At 46.2% G+C, this 21,742-nt stretch overlaps 1 protein-coding gene across 1 annotated transcript in view; it reads right to left on the bottom strand.

The window, feature by feature from the left end:
* Positions 1-21,742, bottom strand: part of PNPLA8 (patatin like phospholipase domain containing 8) — a 107,233-nt gene that overhangs the window by 7,701 nt on the left and 77,790 nt on the right. The window contains exon 9 of the mRNA XM_040410925.1: positions 16,050-16,245. Within this exon, the coding sequence (XP_040266859.1) occupies positions 16,050-16,245 (196 nt within the window). The remainder of the gene's footprint in view (positions 1-16,049; positions 16,246-21,742) is intronic.

Below are 21,742 nucleotides of genomic sequence, written 5' to 3' on the forward strand. Positions count from 1 at the left end.
TTTACGCCACAACTTATTATTGTGGCACAAAATAATAGGTCTGAGAGACACAAGAATGATACTTCCCTCCGTTCCCCCTCAAAAAAAAAAAAATCTATTATTGTTATTTCCACTCTGGCAAAAGAGCACTAAAACTGCTACAACCCTTCCATCGAGAATACAGGAAAGGACCTGTTAAAGCCATTTTCCTGAATGGGAGCTGCTAAATACTTGAAGCAAATCAGCACTGCAATGCGTACCAGACTAAGGTCTCAGTCAAATTAAATATTGGCCATGCTCAGAACTGCAATCCACTCCACTTGTGAATACGCTGAGCTGGCAGCGGAGGACAACATCAGCAGCAGATTAGAAATAGCTACAACATCACTCTTTGTCTGCAAGAAAGATTGCAAAAGTCACTGTGGAATCAATTCAAAGAAAAAACTATCCCTGCCTATTCAAGAGCTTATTCTTCACAATGCTTAAATGTCACTTGTTTGTAAGGAGCAGACCAGATTGCACATGATTGCTATGTGGCAGTTAAGCTGGCATTAACTCATGTATTTGTTAGCACTGGATACATGATAAAATCCCGGATACCCCCCCATTGGGAGACTAATCAGACTTTAATTATTTCTACAAAAACAAAAAGTAACAATATAACACTTTTCTAAACACACTTGGTAAGGTACATAACACAATTCGCCCATTAAAGGGGTAGTCCAATGAATAATATTCTACAGTTTTCAAACCAGCACATGAAATTAAAATGTAGTCTAGCTACGGAGTTATTCAATAAAATCTCTCTATAGCGCCACCTGCTGTTTTTTCTAATTTTGCTGTCTTGCTCACTGAGACGGAAGCACATTCTCAGTTCCATCATTCAACTGCCACTAGCTACAGCAGACGGGACATGCCCTCTGACAAAGGACGCACCCCTGAGCTGCCAGCTTGAAATAAATCTACCAGATTAATTGGAGCAATGAATGGGGACATTTCTGGAGGTAGGAGGTACAGGGCTGGTTCTAGCTTTGTTAGAAAGAGATGTCATGTACTATGGTGTAGGATTTGAAATTTTTTACATTAATCATGGGATAACCCCTTTAACTCACACATACTTGTTAGCTGTTGCCAACACGACTAGGGGGGCGGTCGATCTGTTTACAGTGTTTTATGGCTCCTGTTGACCTGAAGACAAGGGGATCAAGGGCAACTTTTGCTTGTGCAATATTTGCGACCGCAATGGAACTTTAAAGATTCATATCACTGGGTGCCGCCAGTGACTTTCCCCCTACAAACACTGAGGATGCACAGCAGTCACTGTAACCCATGATTTCACCATGATTATTGTGTGACCAACAGATGCTATGGAGTCTTAACTCTCAGAGGACCTGTCAAGCCCTCTTACATGTCTATTTTACCAATGAAATAACACTGAGCTGTGACATTCCTCTACTATTCCTCCTTAAAATGTATGTACAAATTGACAACTGGTAAGGCTACTTTCACACTAGCGTTTTTCTTTTCTGGCATTGAGTTCCGTCTTAGGGAAAAGAACTGATCAGGCATATCCCCATGCATTCTGAATGGAGAGTAATCCGTTCAGGATGCATCAGGATGTCTTCAGTTCGGTCATTTTGACTGATCAGGCAAAAGAGAAAACCGTAGCATGCTACGGTTTTATCTCCGGTGAAAAAAACTTAAGACTTGCCTGAATGGCGGATCCAGCATTTTTCCCCATAGGAATGTATTAGTGCCGGATCTGGCATTCAAAATACCGGAAATATATATATATATATATATATATATATATTTGTGGTCAGGGCGACGGCCCTTGAACGTACAACACGGAGCTTACCGAAGGCTGGTTAATGCCGGGAGCCCGGAGCGAGGGTAGGCCTAAAAGGGGGCCTACCCCAATAGAACTGAAGAGAAAAAGGGGACGGGTGGGAGGGGTAACTGGCTGCACGTCCCGTCTGTAACTCCCGCCGAGGTTATAAGGGCAGAGGGGGCGTGGCCTCTGCCCCTCCCACAAATACAGGCTGCCCGGCAGCCTTAACCACTTGTGGTCAGGGCGACGGCCCTTGAACGTACAACACGGAGCTTACCGAAGGCTGGTTAATGCCGGGAGCCCAGAGCGAGGGTAGGCCTAAAAGGGGCCAAAAATGGAGACATAATCATACTGTTAAACACTTTATTGTAGCATTACAGGGCAAGTGAAGAGAACGCATCACGAATCTCGGATTGAGGGTTCGGTACATATCTGGAGAAACACGACGATCTCCACCGCCCCATACTCCTGATGACATGCGGTGGTATTTTGTGCCTAGAAGCAGCTGAGGCCGCCCCAATGCGAAAGGAGTGGCCCGAGATGGCCTTGGGATCCTGACCCAACCCTGCAACCAAGGAGCGGACATGGGACATGAACTGAGACGTGGACAATGGACCCCCCTTAAAGGGAAGTAGAGGACTATCTGGGGCAGCCGCCTGCAGCCCTGCAGACAACTGCTGTAGCGCATTGACCGGGCACCAGTCGTTGTGCGAGGGGTAAAACCTCACCAGCGTTGGAGGTCCTGTTTGAGCGGTCTTGGTAGACAGGATACTCAGGATAAAATGGTCGTGATGCCAGGTCAGGTGCTGCTTCTGGAGATGAAGGCTGTGCCGGACGGCAGTGGTGAATTCCCCCGGCCGGAGGAACCCGTAAAACCCCAGGTATAGGGCGGCTTTAATGACTGTGCTAACCAAAGGCCCAAAAGGATTACCATCCAGAGCCAAGGACAACTGCCTAAACAAAGAGCCGGACATAGGCTGACGGACCACTGGCCTACTTGTACCAGCTTTCTCAATGCCCCGGAGCGTGGCCTTGATGGCCTGCGATGTGAAAAAAGATACTCGGGCAGGGTTGTTCAATGTGAATTGATGCTGAATTCCTGCCAAGTAAAGGCGGATGGTGTTGTGCGCAAGACCGAGGTTGGCATGACAATGCGCGATAAATGCCATCATGAATGACACGTCATCCACGTTGCCTTGTGGATGATTCTTTGCAAACTCCTTATACAGGTTCCAGCCCGTGCGATAATTTCTGACAGTGTTCCCAGAAAGGCTCTGGTGCAAGAGATCTTTGGCTGTCCCGATCAAAGCCGTTAATCCCACACCAGGTCGCTGTAAGGTGGAATGCCCGCCCCGGTTGCGTCTGCATGCGGCATAACCTGAAAAAAGACATTAGCGTTAAACCGGGACAGCGCATCCGCAGCCGTATTCATGGAACCCTGAATGTGGGAGCACTCAAAGCAAAAATTATGCACCATGGACAGCCACACCAACCTGCGCATGAGAGACATGATCTTAGGGGATTTAGCTCTGCCACTACGGATGATGTCAACCAAATCCTGACTATCAGTGATAAACAACACCCTCGAGTCTGACCAGTCCTGGCCCCATACATGGGCTGCTGCTACCAAAGGATATAACTCCAACAGGGGGGATGACCGAAGAGCCTCCCTGTCCACCGTGATCTGGGACGGCCAGGCACCGGCCAGCCAGTGATTGCCAAATATAGCTGCAAAGCCCTTGGATGCGGCTGCGTCTGAATAAATCGTGGGAAAGGACGGGTCCCGGGGGGAATGAACAACCTTACCCCATTCCATGAAGATATAAATGTATTCCACATGGACAGATCCGCCATGGCCTGTTGGTCCAACCGAATAATACTGTCTTGCTCTGGGGCTGATGGCAGGAGCAGCAAGAGCCGGGAAACAAAGGTACGTCCCTGGGGCATGACCCTCATGGCGAAGTTCAGCCGGCCCAGTAACGATTGGAGGTTCGTCTTGGTCAGGAAGCAGGACTTGGACGCTTCCAGGATGGCTAACCGTATCCGCTGCAACTTCTCCTCGGGGAGCCTTGCTTCCAACCTCACTGAGTCCAGGATGACCCCCAGGAAGGTGATAGTCTTGGAAGGACCTACCGTCTTCCCCGAGGCGACCGGAACCTGGAGCGCCGAGAATAATTCCAGCAGGGAGGATAAGTTGGAGGGCTGCTGGGCCGGGTGTTCCACCAGTAGGAAGTCGTCCAGGTAATGGATGCACATGGGCGCCTGCCCATGTTCGACCAGGATCCAATGCAGGGCCTGGGCCAGACGGTCAAACAGCCATGGGCTGCTCTTAGAGCCAAACGTTAGACGATTGGCAAAGTAGTACCTGCCTGCCCACTTGATACCGTAGTACTGCCACAGTTGCGGATGGATCGGAAGCAGTTTGAAGGCGTCCGCAATATCCGTCTTGGACAACCAGGCCCCCTGCCCGCCTTGAGAATAAACTGAATCGCCTCATCGATAGAGGAGTACTTCATACTAAACTCCTCCGATGGTATGAGGGAGTTGATACTGGGTATGTGAGAGGAATGAGGAGCCGAGAGATCATAGATAAGTCTTTTTTTATTAGAGTCCTTCTTAGCCACCACTCCAATGGGGTTAACCCTCCACACCTCAAAGGGGATAGAATTAAATGGACCGATGAGGAACCCTTTCTCCAGCTCCAAGGAAACCGCCGCTTGCACAGCCTCTGGATCCTGTCTGGCAGAGAGGAGATTCTCACACTCCCAGTTGGCATGTGGAAGGGCCACCAACCCCGTATGGAACCCCTGTGACAGACCCGTAAGCAGATGCACCACAAACTGTCGATCACCATGCCCTTCTAGAAGTGCCCCCAGGAGATCAACGTTGATGTCGGCCAGTCATGCCTGTTTAGATGCCTTTTTAGGACAGGTGGACCTTGGATGTGCACGAAAGCAGACTGTGCATACGTGGAGGGCCCTGCACCCACTGAACATGCAGTGACCGAAGTTAAAATTATTACATATCTGGCTTTTGCCCAGATACACAATCGGCCTACCAAACTTGTCCATGAGGGCCGGACCCCTGGTGACTCCTGATGTACCTGGAAGGGCTCTATCTGGACGGGAGGCCGCCTCGTTGGGGCACCATACCGTATCATGAAAAATGGATTGGCATGAACCACAAGTGGGGGCACGGAGCCCCGCAAAGTGCCTGCAGAAAAGCTCCATGTCTAGCACAGCCCAATTGGTTATGAATTGAAACTGTGCTAGGGAGGCTGCGGCTTTAGCCGCGAAGAACCGATGGTAGTCGTAGAACGCCGAGCCCCCATACTTGTGGCCCAAATCGGTGACCTGATATAGGTAGGCGTCCAGCTCCTCCCTCCTATTGGGCTGTGCCGAGCAGATGACGTCCCTGAACAAACTAAACGCGAGCACAAACTCGGGTATGGATAGTTTGTGATTCAGTCGGGCATCTTTGGATTTCATCACTACTGACACCTCCCCGCAATCAATGGTTCTGTGCTCGCTAGCATCATGGGATGCTATAAGAATAGATGCCAGGTTGACCTCTTTGCCCGCCAGTATATCCCTCCTGATATTTTCCGCCACAAAATGAGCTGGGACAATGGCCGGCGGAGTAGCTGACATACCTGGGGAACATGCCACTGGCCCTGACACCGCCGTCACGGGCGACACTGACTGCGACGAGGTGGAGGCCCTGGACTCCAGCTCCATGACCCTGTGCTGGATGTCCGCTACTGAGGCAGCCAGACTCCCCATAGTGGCATTCAACTGAGCCAGCGATGCCTGGACAGTAGGTACTGCCAGCTGCTCGCTGGATGGACCCGGGCTAGACACCAGCAGCCTATAAAGTTCGGCTTTCCTGGCTGAAGCCGGGTGACTGATGCCCCTTCTATTCAACTCGGCCACCAGTTTCGGAATTGTCCAATTCCTCAGGGATCCATGACCAGCCAGACCGGAAACGACGGACCCGGAGATGGACGAGGCATCGTCGATGTCTGAAGCCTGGGACATGTTGACCACGGTGCAATACTCTACGCCCTGGATATCACCTGAGGACAAAACCTTTGTTACTAGTACCGACCCAGGCGTGTCTTGGACATCCCGATGGCCCCTCCCCCTTTTTTTTTTTTTTTAAAACAAAACTGCCCCTAGATTTATGGACGGCCTGATGGACCTGAATTGATACTCACCTGGTAACGGAATTCGACGAAAAATGGTAACGATACCGTACTGGAGGCCCTTGCCACCGACCGAGGTGGAGGCTTGATAATGGGAAACTGAAGGCACCGAGACCCCAACGTGCTGCCGTATAAACAAGAATGACAACCTAAATGCACTGGGAATAACCCACCTGGTTGCGTCAGGCCGTACAACCTGCCCCTAAGGGTAAACGAGAAACATAGCCTAAACGTTTTACGGCCACCAAGATGAGGACAGAAGGGCCAATAACCAGGATGACGTGCCCCCCCCCCCCCCCGGGCGAGCTGCTGAGTCATGCATGCTGCTATGGGCGAAATGTGTGCCAGATTGGTGAAAACGACCCCTTGGACGTACTTAGACAGGACACCATGCCGCCGGGGCGGTTGACGCGACATTGCCTGAACGCTTCAGACATACGTGTAACAAAACGAGTAAGACAACCTGGAAGTACCAGGTAGGATCCCGTGCCACCGGGGTGGCGGACATACTTAGCCTGAACGTTTCAAGCAGACATGTAACAGGAGATGACGTGACAACCTGGACGTACCAGGCCGGACCCCATGCCACCGGCGTGGCAGACCCACTTTGCCTGAACGTTTCAAGCAGACGTGCCACAGGCGACGAGTATGGCAACCTGGACGTTCCAGGCAAGACCACCTGTCACAGGAGTGACCAATATAATGCTTAAACGCTTTAAGCGGACGTACCACATGAAATGACAAGACACCCTGGACATCCAGGCAGGAGACCGTGCCACAAGTAGCGGACGTGACATTGCCTGTACGCTTTAGGCAGACATACCACAATGAGGAAAAAGACAACCTGGAGTTTCAGGTATGACCACATGCCACCGAAGCAGCGGACGCCACAATGCCTGAACGCTTCAAGCAGACGTACCACAATAAACAAAGCGACAACCTGGGGTTCCAGGCAGGATTACATGCCACCGGAGTGGCGGACGCAACAATGCCTGAACGCTTCAAGCCGACGTACAAAAAGACAAGTGACAACCTGGACGTTCCAGGCAGAATCCCGTGCTACCGGGGAGGCGACAGAATTGCGCCTGAACGTTTCAAAGCCGACGAGCCACGAAGGAGACACACGGGAATGACAACATGACGTACCCAGAGGAACCACATGCCACGGATATACATATGGGACGTGAAAAGTGCCCGCGGCCAAACCCCGTGACACATATCATACCCATATGACGACAGGACATACAACCTACTGCAAGTAAGGAATCCTTGGAACGGAATGGTGCGTCAGATACTTGACCAGAAGAAAACTCTGCAATATGATGATGCATGACAGAAATGTAAATGCACAATAAATTAAATATTTCCTTTTTTTTTTTTTTTTAAACAACATAACAGACATTGGCGCTGCTGCTCCCGCCCGGAGAGCCCAAAACACCGCTCTAGAGCCGGGCAGCAGAAGATACCTAAGTTAGGGTAATCCTACATGACACACCCAGTCAGGCACTAAATAGCGATCCAAGTGGAAAGGTGTACCACCACTATCCCAACTGCAGGTAGACAGTGAAATACGTTTGGGCCTACTGTCTATGCCAGCCAAACCTAGACATAATAGTTCCTTATTATATTGCTTGCACCCCACAAATTCTCGCACAGTTTACAAGAGTTAGCTGTTGCCACATCACAGACCTAAGTACGAAGTCCCCAAGTGCATGCCCTCAGTGGTGGCATCTGTTTTATGTAACATTGATCCGTAAGAAGTAACCCATTCCAGTAGATCTATATATTTGCTCCACACCGCAAGGCTACATGGGTTACTACACTGCCATCGTGCACGGCCTGTAAATGTGGCGTGCCGGCAGTTATTAGCAGCACCTAAACAACATAACCTTGAACCTGGCATTTGCCTTGAGGTGTGGGTGGCATTGCTAACTTGGTTATTTCTCCAACGTTCCCCTTCTAGCACTCAACTTAAGGACAACGGTCAAGCCCCCACTACCGTAATTGCATAATATTCCCAACCAGCGTTTGCAGCCTGTGTTACTCATGCCTCAGCGCAGCAGGCTTAAAAACCGTTGTCCCGCTCCCATGGACACCAGCCACGTGCGTAGTAACAGCACGCGCTGGTCTACATGCGCCTCTGCCATTCATCATGACCCCCGGCCGACGGCGGTGACCAACAAAGAGGCGTAACTAGGGGCGGCGCCGCCGGCGTGCCTAGCAACCGGCACCCGCGGCCGCCCCCGGAACACACACACCCGCCCTCGGTCTGCCAGTGCCCTCGACCCCCAGCCCCCCCCCCCCCCCCCCCCCGTGGATGCGCCGTCCCCGTGGTGAGGAGACGCCTTGCGCCGCCGTAAGCCGCCCCCCGCACTGAGGTAAGAATCAGACCAGACCGGCATCGGAGACATAGCTTACCTGGGCGACCGAGACGAGGAGAAGCCGATCCAATACTTACCCGGATCGAGGCTTGAAGGCGCGGGACGTGCAGGAACCAGACGTGACCGGACGATCCAGGTAACTGGCTGCACGTCCCGTCTGTAACTCCCGCCGAGGTTATAAGGGCAGAGGGGGCGTGGCCTCTGCCCCTCCCACAAATACAGGCTGCCCGGCAGCCTTAACCACATTATATATATATATATATATATATATATATATATATATACACATACACACACACACACAGTTGCAAGAAAAAGTATGTGAACCCTTGGGAATGACAAATTGGTCATAAAATGTGATCTGATCTTCATTTAAGTCACAACAATAGACAATCACAGTCTGCTTAAACTAATAACACACAAAGAATTAAATGTACGATATACAGATGGCTCACTGTGGATAACCACGACTGGTGCTCAGGTTGAAAAGAAACACCCCTTGTTCTTAATTGTATAGTCAGAGAGTTGAACCGGCACTCAAAACATTCAGAGAATATGTGGAAACATACAAATTTATTATATGGTAAAACCGCAATGTACCTAGGTACTATACATCTAACTGATAAAATATATAATTGATACAAATATATAATTGATAAAAATTCATAAATTAAGAACATCAATTAATCACTCTAGGTGGAATTCTACTTTGGTTCTCTATAGAGATATGTTTGTATAGGTCAGGGATCAGCAACCTCCGGCACTCCAGGTGTTGTGAAACTACATCTCCCATCATGCACACTTGCTTGGCTGTTCTCTGAACTCCCACAGAAGTGAAAGGAGCATGCTGGGAGTTGTAGTTTCACAACAGCTGGAGTGCCGAAGGTTGCTGATCCCTGGTATAGGTAGAACTCCTGGTGGCAGGTGCCATGTAATCAGCGTATATGCATAGGACTTCTGGTCTTTGTGTGGAGGGACACAATTTCTACGTAGTCCCAAGCTTTCAGAGTCAATAGGGTTCACCAGTTTTATAGAAAATATGATGTACACATTTGGTACTCATTTGTGTCCCACCACACAAAGACCAGAAGTCCTATGCATATACACTCACCTAAAGAATTATTAGGAACACCATACTAATACGGTGTTGGACCCCCTTTTGCCTTCAGAACTGCCTTAATTCTACATGGCATTGATTCAACAAGGTGCTGATAGCATTCTTTAGAAATGTTGGCCCATATTGATAGGATAGCATCTTGCAGTTGATGGAGATTTGAGGGATGCACATCCAGGGCACGAAGCTCCCGTTCCACCACATCCCAAAGATGCTCTATTGGGTTGAGATCTGGAGACTCTGGGGGCCATTTTAGTACAGTGAACTCATTGTCATGTTCAAGAAACCAATTTGAAATGATTCGAGCTTTGTGACATGGTGCATTATCCTGCTGGAAATAGCCAGAGGATGGATATATGTTCTCATTCTGTTTACGCCAAATTCGGACTCTACCATTTGAATGTCTCAACAGAAATCGAGACTCATAAGACCAGGCAACATTTTTCCAATTTTGGTGAGCTCGTGCAAATTGTAGCCTCTTTTTCTTATTTGTAGTGGAGATGAGTGGTACCCGGTGGGGTCTTCTACTGTTGTAGCCCATCCGCCTCAAGGTTGTGCGTGTTGTGGCTTCACAAATGCTTTGCTGCATACCTCGGTTGTAACGAGTGGTTATTTCAGTCAACATTGTTCTTCTATCAGCTTGAATCAGTCGGCCCATTCTCCTCTGACCTCTAGCATCCACAAGGCATTTTTGCCCACAGGACTGCCGCATACTGGATGTTTTTCCCTTTTCACACCATTCTTTGTAAACCCTAGAAATGGTTGTGCGTGAAAATCCCAGTAACTGAGCAGATTGTGAAATACTCAGACCGGCCCATCTGGCACCAACAACCATGCCACGCTCAAAATTGCTTAAATCGCCTTTCTTTCCCATTCTAACATTCAGTTTGGAGTTCAGGAGATTGTCTTGACCAGGACCACACCGCTAAATGCATTGAAGCAACTGCCATGTGATTGGTTGACTAGATAATTGCATTAATGAGAAATAGAACAGGTGTTCCTAATACCGTATTTTTCGCTTTATAAGACGCACCTGATGATAAGACGCACCTAGGTTTTTGAGGAGGAAAATAAGAAAAAAATATTTTGAACCAAAAGGTGTGCTTTTGGTAGCTTTTGAACTAATGGTGGTCTGTGGATGATGTACTGTTATGGGGGGATCTGTGGATGACGCACTGTTATGGGGGGATCTGTGGATGACGCACTGTTATGGGGGGATCTGTGGATGACGCATTGTTATGGGGGGATCTGTGGATGACGCACTGTTATGGGGGGATCTGTGGATGACGCACTGTTATGGGGGGGATCTGTGGATGACGCACTGTTATGGGGGGGATCTGTGGATGACACACTTATGGGGGGGGATCTGTGGATGACACACTTATGGGGGGGGATCTGTGGATGACACACTTATGGGGGGGGATCTGTGGATGACACACTTATGGGGGGGGATCTGTGGATGACACACTTATGGGGGGATCTGTGGATGACGCACTGTTATGGGGGGATCTGTGGATGACGCACTGTTATGGGGGGATCTGTGGATGACGCACTGTTATGGGGGGATCTGTGGATGACGCACTGTTATGGGGGGATCTGTGGATGACGCACTGTTATGGGGGGATCTGTGGATGACGCACTGTTATGGGGGGGATCTGTGGATGACGCACTGTTATGGGGGGATCTGTGGATGACGCACTGTTATGGGGGGATCTGTGGATGACGCACTGTTATGGGGGGATCTGTGGATAACGCACTGTTATGGGGGGATCTGTGGATGACGCACTGTTATGGGGGGATCTGTGGATGACGCACTGTTATGGGGGGGATCTGTGGATGACGCACTGTTATGGGGGGATCTGTGGATGACACTGAGGGGGGATCTGTGGATGACACTGAGGGGGGATCTGTGAATGACACTGAGGGGGGATCTGTGAATGACACTGAGGGGGGGGGGATCTGTAAATGACACTGAGGGGGGGTCTGTAAATGACACTGAGGGGGGGGGGGGTCTATAAATGACACTGAGGGGGGGGATCTGTAAATGACACTGAGGGGGGATCTGTGAATGACACTGAGGGGGGGATCTGTGAATGACACTGAGGGGGGGATCTGTGAATGACACTGAGGGGGGATCTGTGAATGACACTGAGGGGGGATCTGTGAATGACACTGAGGGGGGGATCTGTGAATGACACTGAGGGGGGGATCTGTGAATGACACTGAGGGGGGATCTGTGAATGACACTGAGGGGGGATCTGTGAATGACACTGAGGGGGGATCTGTGCATGACACTGAGGGGGGATCTGTGCATGACACTGAGGGGGGGCATCTGTGCATGACACTGGGGGGGGCATCTGTGCATGACACTGAGGGGGGGGGGATCTGTGCATGACACTGAGGGGGGGAATCTGTGCATGACACTGAGGGGGGGAAATCTGTGCATGACACTGAGGGGGGATCTGTGCATGACACTGAGGGGGGGGGGTCTGTGCATGACACTGAGGGGGGGAAATCTGTGCATGACACTAAGGGGGGATCTGTGCATGACACTGAGGGGGGATCTGTGCATGACACTGAGGGGGGATCTGTGCATGACACTAAGGGGGGATCTGTGCATGACACTGAGGGGGGGATCTGTGCATGACACTGAGGGGGGGATCTGTGCATGACACTGAGGGGGGATCTGTGCATGACACTGAGGGGGGATCTGTGCATGACACTGAGGGGGGATCTGTGCATGACACTGAGGGGGGGATCTGTGCATGACACTGAGGGGGGATCTGTGCATGACACTGAGGGGGGATCTGTGCATGACACTGAGGGGGGATCTGTGCATGACACTGAGGGGGGATCTGTGCATGACACTGAGGGGGGGATCTGTGCATGACACTGAGGGGGGATCTGTGCATGACACTGAGGGGGGATCTGTGCATGACACTGAGGGGGGGGATCTGTGGATGACACTTATGGGGCTCTGTGGATGACACTTATGTCATCCACAGATCCCCATAAGTGTCATCTACAGATCCTCCATCGGATGCATCAGTGTGGAGGGAGGAGGCGGAGACACTCATGGCGGTGCAGTGACTCTACTCTAATACACCGGGCCCCGCAACTTTTAAACATTCAATCTGATCTATATCTAATAGTATATGCTCTGTACGGCTCTTACTGTAGTACCGTAAGTTTAGCGCAGACCGGCATCTCCATCGATCATGCGCCGTTTGCCGCACCTCCCTCCTCATGCGCCGTCTGCCCCAGCTCCCTCCTCATGCGCCGCCTGCCTGCTTATCTCACTTTATGAATGAACAGGCAGGCGGCGCATGACAAAGGGAGCTGGGGCAGGCGGCGCATGACAAAGGGAGCTGGGGCAGGCGGCGCATGACAGAGGGAGCTGGAGCAGACGGCGCATGAGGAAGGAGGTGCGGGAAGCGGCGCATGACCGAGGGAGATGCCGGTCTGCGCTATACTTATGGTACTACAGTAAGAGCCGTACAGAGCATATACTATTAGATATAGATCAGATTGAATGTTTAACAGTTGCGGGGCCCGGTGTATTAGAGTAGAGTCACTGCACCGGGCCCTGCCTCCTCCCTCCACACTGTCACTGATACTTCGCTGGCCGCGCTGTGCAGCATAGCGGCCAGCGAAGTATTCGCTTTATAAGACGCACGGCCATTTTCCCCCCACTTTTGGGGGGAAAAAAGTGTGTCTTATAAAGCGAAAAATACGGTAATTCTTTAGGCGAGTGTAGAATGATTACATGGCACCTGCCACCGGGATTTCTACCTATACAAACATGTCACTATAGAGAACCAAAGTAGAATTCCACCTAGAGTGATTCATTGATGTTCTTAATTTATGAATTTTTATCAATTATATATTTGTATCAATTATATATTTTATCAATTAGATGTATAATACCTAAGAATTAAATGTTACCATGTTTTTATTGAACACACCATGTAAACAGGTGGAAAAAGTATGTGAACCCCTAGACTAATGACATCTCCAAAAGCTAATTGGAGTGAGGTGTCAGCCAACTGGAGTCCAATCAATTAGATGAGATTGGAAGTGTTGGTTACAGCTGCCCTGCCCTATAAAAAACACACACCAGTTCTGGGTTTGCTTTTCACAAGAAGCATTGCCTGATGTGAATGATGCCTCGCACAAAAGAGCTCTCAGAAGACCTACGATTAAGAATTGTTGACTTGCATAAAGCTGGAAAGGGTTATAAAAGTATCTCCAAAAGCCTTGCTGTTCATCAGTCCACAATAGACAAATAGTCTATAAATGGAGAAAGTTCAGCACTGCTGCTACTCTCGCTAGGAGTGGCTGTCCTGTAAAGATGACTGCAAGAGCACAGCGCAGACTGTTCAATGAGGTAAAGAAAAATCCTAGCGTGTCAGCTAAAGACTTACAAAAGTCTCTGGCATATGCTAACATCCCTGTTAGCGAATCTACGATACGTAAAACACTAAACAAGAATGGATTTCATGAGAGGATACCACAGAGGAAGCCACTGATGTCCAAAAAAACATTGCTGCACGTTTACAGTTTGCACAAGAGCACCTGGATGTTCCACAGCAGTACTGGCAAAATATTCTGTGGACAGATGAAACCAAAGTTGAGTTGTTTGGAAGAAACACACAACACTATGTGTGGAGAAAAAGAGGCACAGCACACCAACATCAAAACCTCATCCCAACTGTGAAGTATGGTGGTGGGGGCATTATGGTTTGGGGCTGCTTTGCTGCCTCAGGGCCTGGACGGATTGCCATCATCGAAGGAAAAATGACTTCCCAAGTTTATCAACACATTTTTCAGGAGAACTTAAGGTCATCTGTCCACCAGCTGAAGCTCAACAGAAGATGGGTGTTGCAACAGGACAACGACCCAAAGCATAGAAGTAAATGAACAACAGAATGGCTTAAAAGAAGAAAATACGCCTTCTGGAGTGGCCCAGTCAGAGTCCTGACCTCAACCTAATTGAGATGCTGTGGCATGACCTCAAGAAAGCGATTCACACCAGACATCCCAAGAATATTGCTGAACTGAAACAGTTCTGTAAAGAGGAATGGTCAAGAATTACTCCTGACCGTTGTGCACGTCTGATCTGCAACTACAGGAAACGATTGGTTGAAGTTATTGCTGCCAAAGGAGGTTCAACCAGTTATTAAATCCAAGGGTTCACATACTTTTTCCACCTGCACTGTGAATGTTTACATAGTGTGTTCAATAAAAACATGGTAACATTTCATTCTTTGTGTGTTATTAGTTTAAGCAGACTGTGATTGTCTATTGTTGTGACTTAGATGAAGATCAGATCACATTTTATGACCAATTTGTGCAGAAATCCATATCATTCCAAAGGGTTCACATACTTTTTCTTGCAACTGTATATATATATATCTGCCACCCTGTTATTGGGTTTACCCAGTAAAAGGTATACATATCACCCACTAACACATCTGGTCCTTTACCTCTTGCAGATAGATACGATCGGAGATCTTCCCTACCGAACCATTTTCACTTGAGTGCAGCTGTAGTGTATAGCCCATGAAAGGACTATATTGATTCCAATGACCAATGATATAACATTTCTACTAAATACATATCTACCTAGTATACCCATCTTATTGTTTGGAGTCACCCTTGTTTCCTCCTCTGTGAGAAAACAAGGGTCTCTGATTCAATTTTTTTCTCCTTTTTCATTAATCCTTCAGGTATACTGCAGATGACACATGCAATAATTAGTATTTTAGCTCAGTTTAATAATGTATTTGATTGGACCCAGGATCACCTAGTAATACCTTGTGTTACCATCTTCTATTGATCCGTTTCTTAATTGTTTCTGGGAAAACGAAGTGGCAGCCAAAACAAGAATCTTGATCTGTCAGCTTAAAATGCACTTTTGAGGACAAATAAATAGATTTTCTAAACCCAACTAAGGCTACTTTCAGACTCGCGTTTTGTGCGGATCCGTCATGTATCTGCACAGACGGATCCACACGAATAATGCAAACGCTTGTATCCGTTAATAACGGATCCGTTTGCATTATTCATTAAAAAAAAGTCTAAGTCAAAACGGATCCGTCTTGACTTACATTAAAAGTCAATGGGGAACAGATCAGTTTTAAATTGTGCCATATTGTGTCATTGAAAAACGGATCCGTTCCCATTGACTTACATTGCAAGTCTAGACGGATCCGTTAGGCTCCGCATAGTAAGACAGTCACCAAAACGCTGCAAGGTGCGTTCTAGTGACAGTCTAAAAAACGTAACGGAGACCAAACGCAGCAAAAGTGATGCATTCTGAACGGATCCTTATCCATTCAGAATGCATTGGGGCTTAACTGATCCGTTTTGGGCCGCTTGTGAGAGCCCTGAAACGGATCTCACAGGCGAACCCAGAAACGGCAGTGTGAAAGTAGCCTAATATTTCACATCTGCCAGAGAAAATAATTTTACTCTTGAAACTTGGAAATTATTTTTATTTCCCAATTATAAAAATTATTATAAGGAGCTTATACCCACCTTCTGTGTCAGTTGCGCTGCTGATCACGTTGTTCAGTTTGGCTTTCAGACTGGTGTGAGTAGCATTAGTTTTTATTGCACCCTCATACCGCCCTGTGCCAAGTGAGACTATGCACTGGAAAGTAGCATCTGGCCATAGGCTCTTACATTCATGAATAGCTAGAGCACATGGGTTATTTATAAGCAGTCCTCCATCCTGTAAGGTAAGAAAAATGCTTTAGAAATAGTCAGTATGACAGGTAACACTGTAGCATGCATCAAGAGAGAAAACTAATATTGGATAACTTAGGATGCAACTATAAAGCTGGCTGAAAAACCTTTGTCATCACATGATTAACCGTGCTGGTGATCTCCTTTTCAGAGGTTAGTTTGAGTTTGTTAGTGGATGGGACATGTAAAATGGACGTATATAGCAATTATGATGTAACAAGAAGCACAATGGTTTCTAAGAACATTTTACATTCTCGAAACTCAAACATTTAGGCCTTAAAATAGCAAAGTTGAATTAAGACACCAGTCCAATAAGTTCAACAGTTCTGCCGTTACCTAGCCATGTTGGTCCAGAGGAAGGTAAACCAACATATAATCCAAGACCCACCTTCAGTAATCTACCACATGTAAGACTGGGTTCACATCACATTTGTTCCATCTGTTTAACATATACAAAAAATGTACACGTTAATGAATGCCTCAGACATACCGCCATACAGTGGCATCTGTTCACCATAGAGTTCTATTGTAAAAAAAAATAAAAAATGGTGAGCTATGGGGACTGGGTATTGCAGATGTGCTAGCGGCCATCTAGCAACCCATGTCCTCAGCTCTATACATCAAATTCCGGTGACAGGTTCCCTTTAACGTACATGTTTTTTTTACCGGACTCTGCAGGATAGAAAAGGGTGGTGTGTTTCCGATCCTTTCCCCCAACGTATACGTTAAATGGATGGCAAAAATGTGATGTGAAGCACCATAACTTGTAATGTTATAACTTTCTTAAAAGTCATCAAGGTCCTTTTTAAGCATTTTCAATGAAAAACAGCATCCAGTGGTAGAAATGTCCAAAGTCTTAAGGCTCTTGAGGTGTCATACACATTCAACAGCTGTCTGTCAAACACTCGTTCAGCTGATAGCTCTCTCCCGACTCCACATACATGCTCAGATTGGCTGACCATGGGAGCATTCTCAACGCAGAGAGGAGAAAGCCGCTGCTATACACCTCTGGAGTCAGCATATCTCCTGGAGAACAAAAGGATTGGGCGTTAAAATTAAAAGTGCCCCATCCTTCTCTTCCCTAAAAATCTGTTAGGGGAGAGCTTAGAGCACCCCATACACGTTAGATTGTCAGTTGGCCCACCTGAAAATGGCGGGTTTGGCCGACAATAGTCTAATGTGTATTGGGACCTTCACAGCAGAAATCCCATCAGTGTAGAAACCTTCTTTCCTACAGGCACACTGGAGGACTTCTTATCATGGTCACGTGTCTAGGTATCTCTGTATTGTTCATTGACATATTTGTGCATAATGAAAAGATTGATCCTAAGCTGTCTTAACAGCCACAAATTTGTTTAGCTTTCTTAGTACCTTAATCCATTCCTACCAATGATTTTGGTAACATTCAAATGCAATGCATATGATGGCACAATACACTGCATACTACTCTGTACTGTACACTATTACAGTGTAATGTGCTATCACACCTGCCAAGATATCTCATAATTTTAACTAGATGAGCTATGTGTCTCTGCATGAATGGGAGAAAAGAGGAGAACTACTGCGCTAGAATATAGGGACTCTGAACAAGGATATCTTGAGAAGCCTACAACAGGATTAAACCGGTGGCCGCACAGAATATCCAAGACAACTAACAAATAAGATTCTTCTCAAGGTAAGTTGAGCTTCCATGACTTCTAATGGCAAGAATGGTCAATAAGGTCCATCAGCAACCTGTTCTTATTCGGTGTTTGAACAATTTGGAAAAGAGTTATGACTTCCATTACGAGTATAAACAAAAGCTATAATGCAAATGTGAACAGAGCCGTTGAAGACAGGTATAGGGCCCTTTACAAGGGGAGACACAGTAGGCAATTATTGGGAATGAACCACTCATCCTCGATAACTGCCTGCTCATCAAAGGAGGTTAGAGCTGGATTTATCTGCAAAAATCACCTCTTTTCATAGGAGGATCAGCTGTTCAGGAATGATGCTAAGTGAGCACATCAGTGGTGCTTTACCAATGGCACCTTTACAAAGGGCAATTATTGGGAATGATTGATCTTAGTATATTCCTTCCCCAAAACTGCACCAATTGCTGGCCCGTGTATACTTTAAAGAGGTCTTAAGGCTTGTAACATAATTACAGTCTATCTCCACACTAAAACAAAGAAATGAACTGATTGTATTCAGCATAAAGTACATTGTAAAGAACCATTCTGCTTAGCTATTCTATATATAATGTGACATTTGCATTTAATCCTAGTTTTTTTGGCACACCGAGGTCATATATTGAAAAGCAGTATAGTGTTAAAAGAGATATTTTGCTCCATTCTCAGCTGGATTGTGACTACAAACATTTTCAAAAGCAGAAATATGGCCCTGTTCCTATTTTAGCACATTCCCTCCCCCCAAATAAAACAGGTCTTTCATTCTGATTCTTTTGAAGAGAACCTTGAGAGAGCATCATACATTATTTAGTAGAGGTTCACACTGAGCAGGATCTTCTGTTACTACAGCTGTGATACTGTACATACAGAGAGCTATATTGCTCAAAACTAAAGATTCAGAGCAAGTCTCTTCCTTCTACTTTGACTAAAAACCAGTTTTCTACTAATGACTGGAATTAATAGTAGGTCTGAGTGTGTAACAAGCCCTATCTACATAAAACATGACGGCTTCTATTCCCAGGTTGCCAAACATGGAAACTTGTGGAAGGTAACAGAAAAAATACACAAAGGCAGGCATATTTAATTGTGCACAGATGCAACTTGACTGGTTTCAAAATTCTTGACTCATTTAATTCCTAATCATAGATTTTACAAGAAAGCAATTACCAACTATAACAGTGTACTTCCAGGTAAGATGTACACAGTTCGTGTTCATTTCCCAACAGTTATCCTTGGGGTTCCTCCTGCCTGCTTTGCTGACAACACAGCACCCTCATCATCTGCTTGGGTGGATCTTTGTCGAGTCATCCACTGGAAAGTACAGTATCCAGCAGAGGAAGCATACATTTATAAAGAGGATTAGAAGTCTGTCATCCAGTGCAAGAATTGTGTAAGAAGAACATCTTTTTCTGTATAAGTAAAACACAAACAACTTGACTAGTATGGAGACTTTTTTTTTGCGGATTTGTAGACACACAGAATATTATGGAGGGTAGTGGATAATTCCTAAAATGCATGATAAACTTCAATAAATCGGCTTGGAGGAATTTTAGTCCATTCCTCCATACAAAACCGCTTCAACTCAATTTTGGTGTGTTTCCTCCCGGGAAATGCTTGTATCAGGTCTCTTCCACAACATTATTAATGGATTAAGGTCAGGAATTTGACTTGGCCATTCCAAAATGTATTCTTCTTTACCCTTCTTTGGAAGAATAACTTGTGTGCTTAGGGTCGTTACCTTGCTGCATGACCCAAATTCTCTTGAGATTCAGCTCATGGACAGATTTCTTGACAATTTCCTTTAGAATCTGCTGGTATAATTCAGAATTTATTGTTCCTTCAATGATGGCAGGCTGTCCGGACCCAGATACAGCATAACAGACCCAAATCATGATACTACCACCTTCGTGTTTCACAGATGGTATGACTTTTATGCTGGAATGCAGTGTTTCCTTTCTCAAAAACACAACCCTTTTCATTTAAACAAAAAAGTGCTAGTTTGGTCTCATCCATCCACAAAATTGATCCAATAGCCTTCTGGCTTGTCCTGGTAATCCTTAGAAAACTGCAGACAGACAGCAATGTTCTTTTTGGATAGTAGCAGCTTTCTCCTTGCAATCCTACTATGCACACCATTGTTGTTCAGTGTTCTCATGATGGTGGACTCATGAGCATTACCATTAGTTAATGTTAGAAAAGTTTTTAGTTGCTTAGAGGTTACCTTGCGGACTATTACATGCCTTGCTCTTGGCCTGAACTTAAAGGGTACACCTAAAGGGTAATAGTGATCTTGAATTTCCTAAATTGTACACAATCCGTCTGACTATGATTGGTGGAGTCCAAACTCTTTAGAGATGGTTTGTAACCTTTTACAGCCTGATGAGCATCAAACACTCTTCTTCTGAGGTCCTCAGAAATCTCCTTTGTTTATGTTATAATTAAATTCTACAAGCATGTGTTGTGAAGATCAGACTTTGATAGATCGCAGTTCTTTAAATAAAACAGGTCGCCCACTCACACCTGATTGTTGGCCCACTGAATGAAAACACCCGACACTGACTTTACCTTCAAATGATCTTCTACGCCTAAAGGTTCACATACTTTTCCACCCACAGACATGTGACACTGAAACATTTTCTTCAATATGTAAATAACCAAGTTTAATATTTTTGACTCATTTGTTACTGTGAGACAGAATTTTACACCAGAATTGTGCAGCAATTTTGGTGCGAAACAATGCACTGAAAGCCACAACCCCTTCCTGCTAATCCCCCCCCCACGTCAAGAAAGTTGGAATAAAATGTATAACCGTATTTGTGGCAAATAGCACAACCTTTTCAACAGATTCTAGGCACAGACACATTAGTAAATCTGGGCCATTGACTAGTGTGGCAAATAAAAAAACATCTGCTTCATCATGTAGACTGCAGGGACAAAAAACACTTGAATCCACAGATTCATCCTGTCTTGTATCAAACGTTCAGTCTAGCAGTAATCTGGAAAGTGTCTCCTTTATGTACATCAGGCTCCTTAACAACTGAGCAAGTGTGTCTGTCATTTCAGATAAATTTTCGATAAAGCACTATGTTGGAACTACACAGATAAAAGATAACACTTATTTTTCAAAAGAAAGTTGCAAACTTATATTACTCTCGAGATATTTCTCACATTTTTTCTTGATGGCCATTTGCAGAAAATCACTCTGGTAAAAGTATGCTATTTTATATGCAGAACACAAAAACCCATCCTCGAGCATTTATCCGCGTGAACCAGTAATGACACAACTGAATTGGATAAAATGAGCAGCAACATGCAGAATGCACTGAGAAATATATGACTTGGCAGACCCAGCTGTAATATTTGGGCGCAAGGTCTTCAGACTCCATAGTAACCGTTTCACTGTTTGGACAGACATGCTTTGCATTGCTAGTAACTTTCACAGTTCAGCCCCTTTGTTAACAGGAGAATGTCAAACACTGAGTTACTGAAAATATTACGAATCTCTCAGTGAACATTTTTTGCTGCATTTAATCTGTTAGCCTCATCTGTGAAGAGTTACATGCAGGTAAGACTTCGTTCACATCGCCGCAAGGCTTTCCGTTATATTTGTAATCCTTTCAAAATAAAGAAAAGTAAATAATTAACGGAAAGCCGACACTAACGTAAAGCATATTTTTACTTTTTAATGGACTGCCAAAACTGATCAGTTTAAAAAAAACGGACACAATGCATCCGTTCGCTTTACGTTATGTTCCATTATTTATTGTTTTTAAACGGATCCGTTTTTTTTTTTTTTTTCAAATTTCATTTGAG

This window comes from Bufo bufo, chromosome 1, assembly GCF_905171765.1.
Source record: "Bufo bufo chromosome 1, aBufBuf1.1, whole genome shotgun sequence".
Classification (NCBI taxonomy): domain Eukaryota; kingdom Metazoa; phylum Chordata; class Amphibia; order Anura; family Bufonidae; genus Bufo; species Bufo bufo.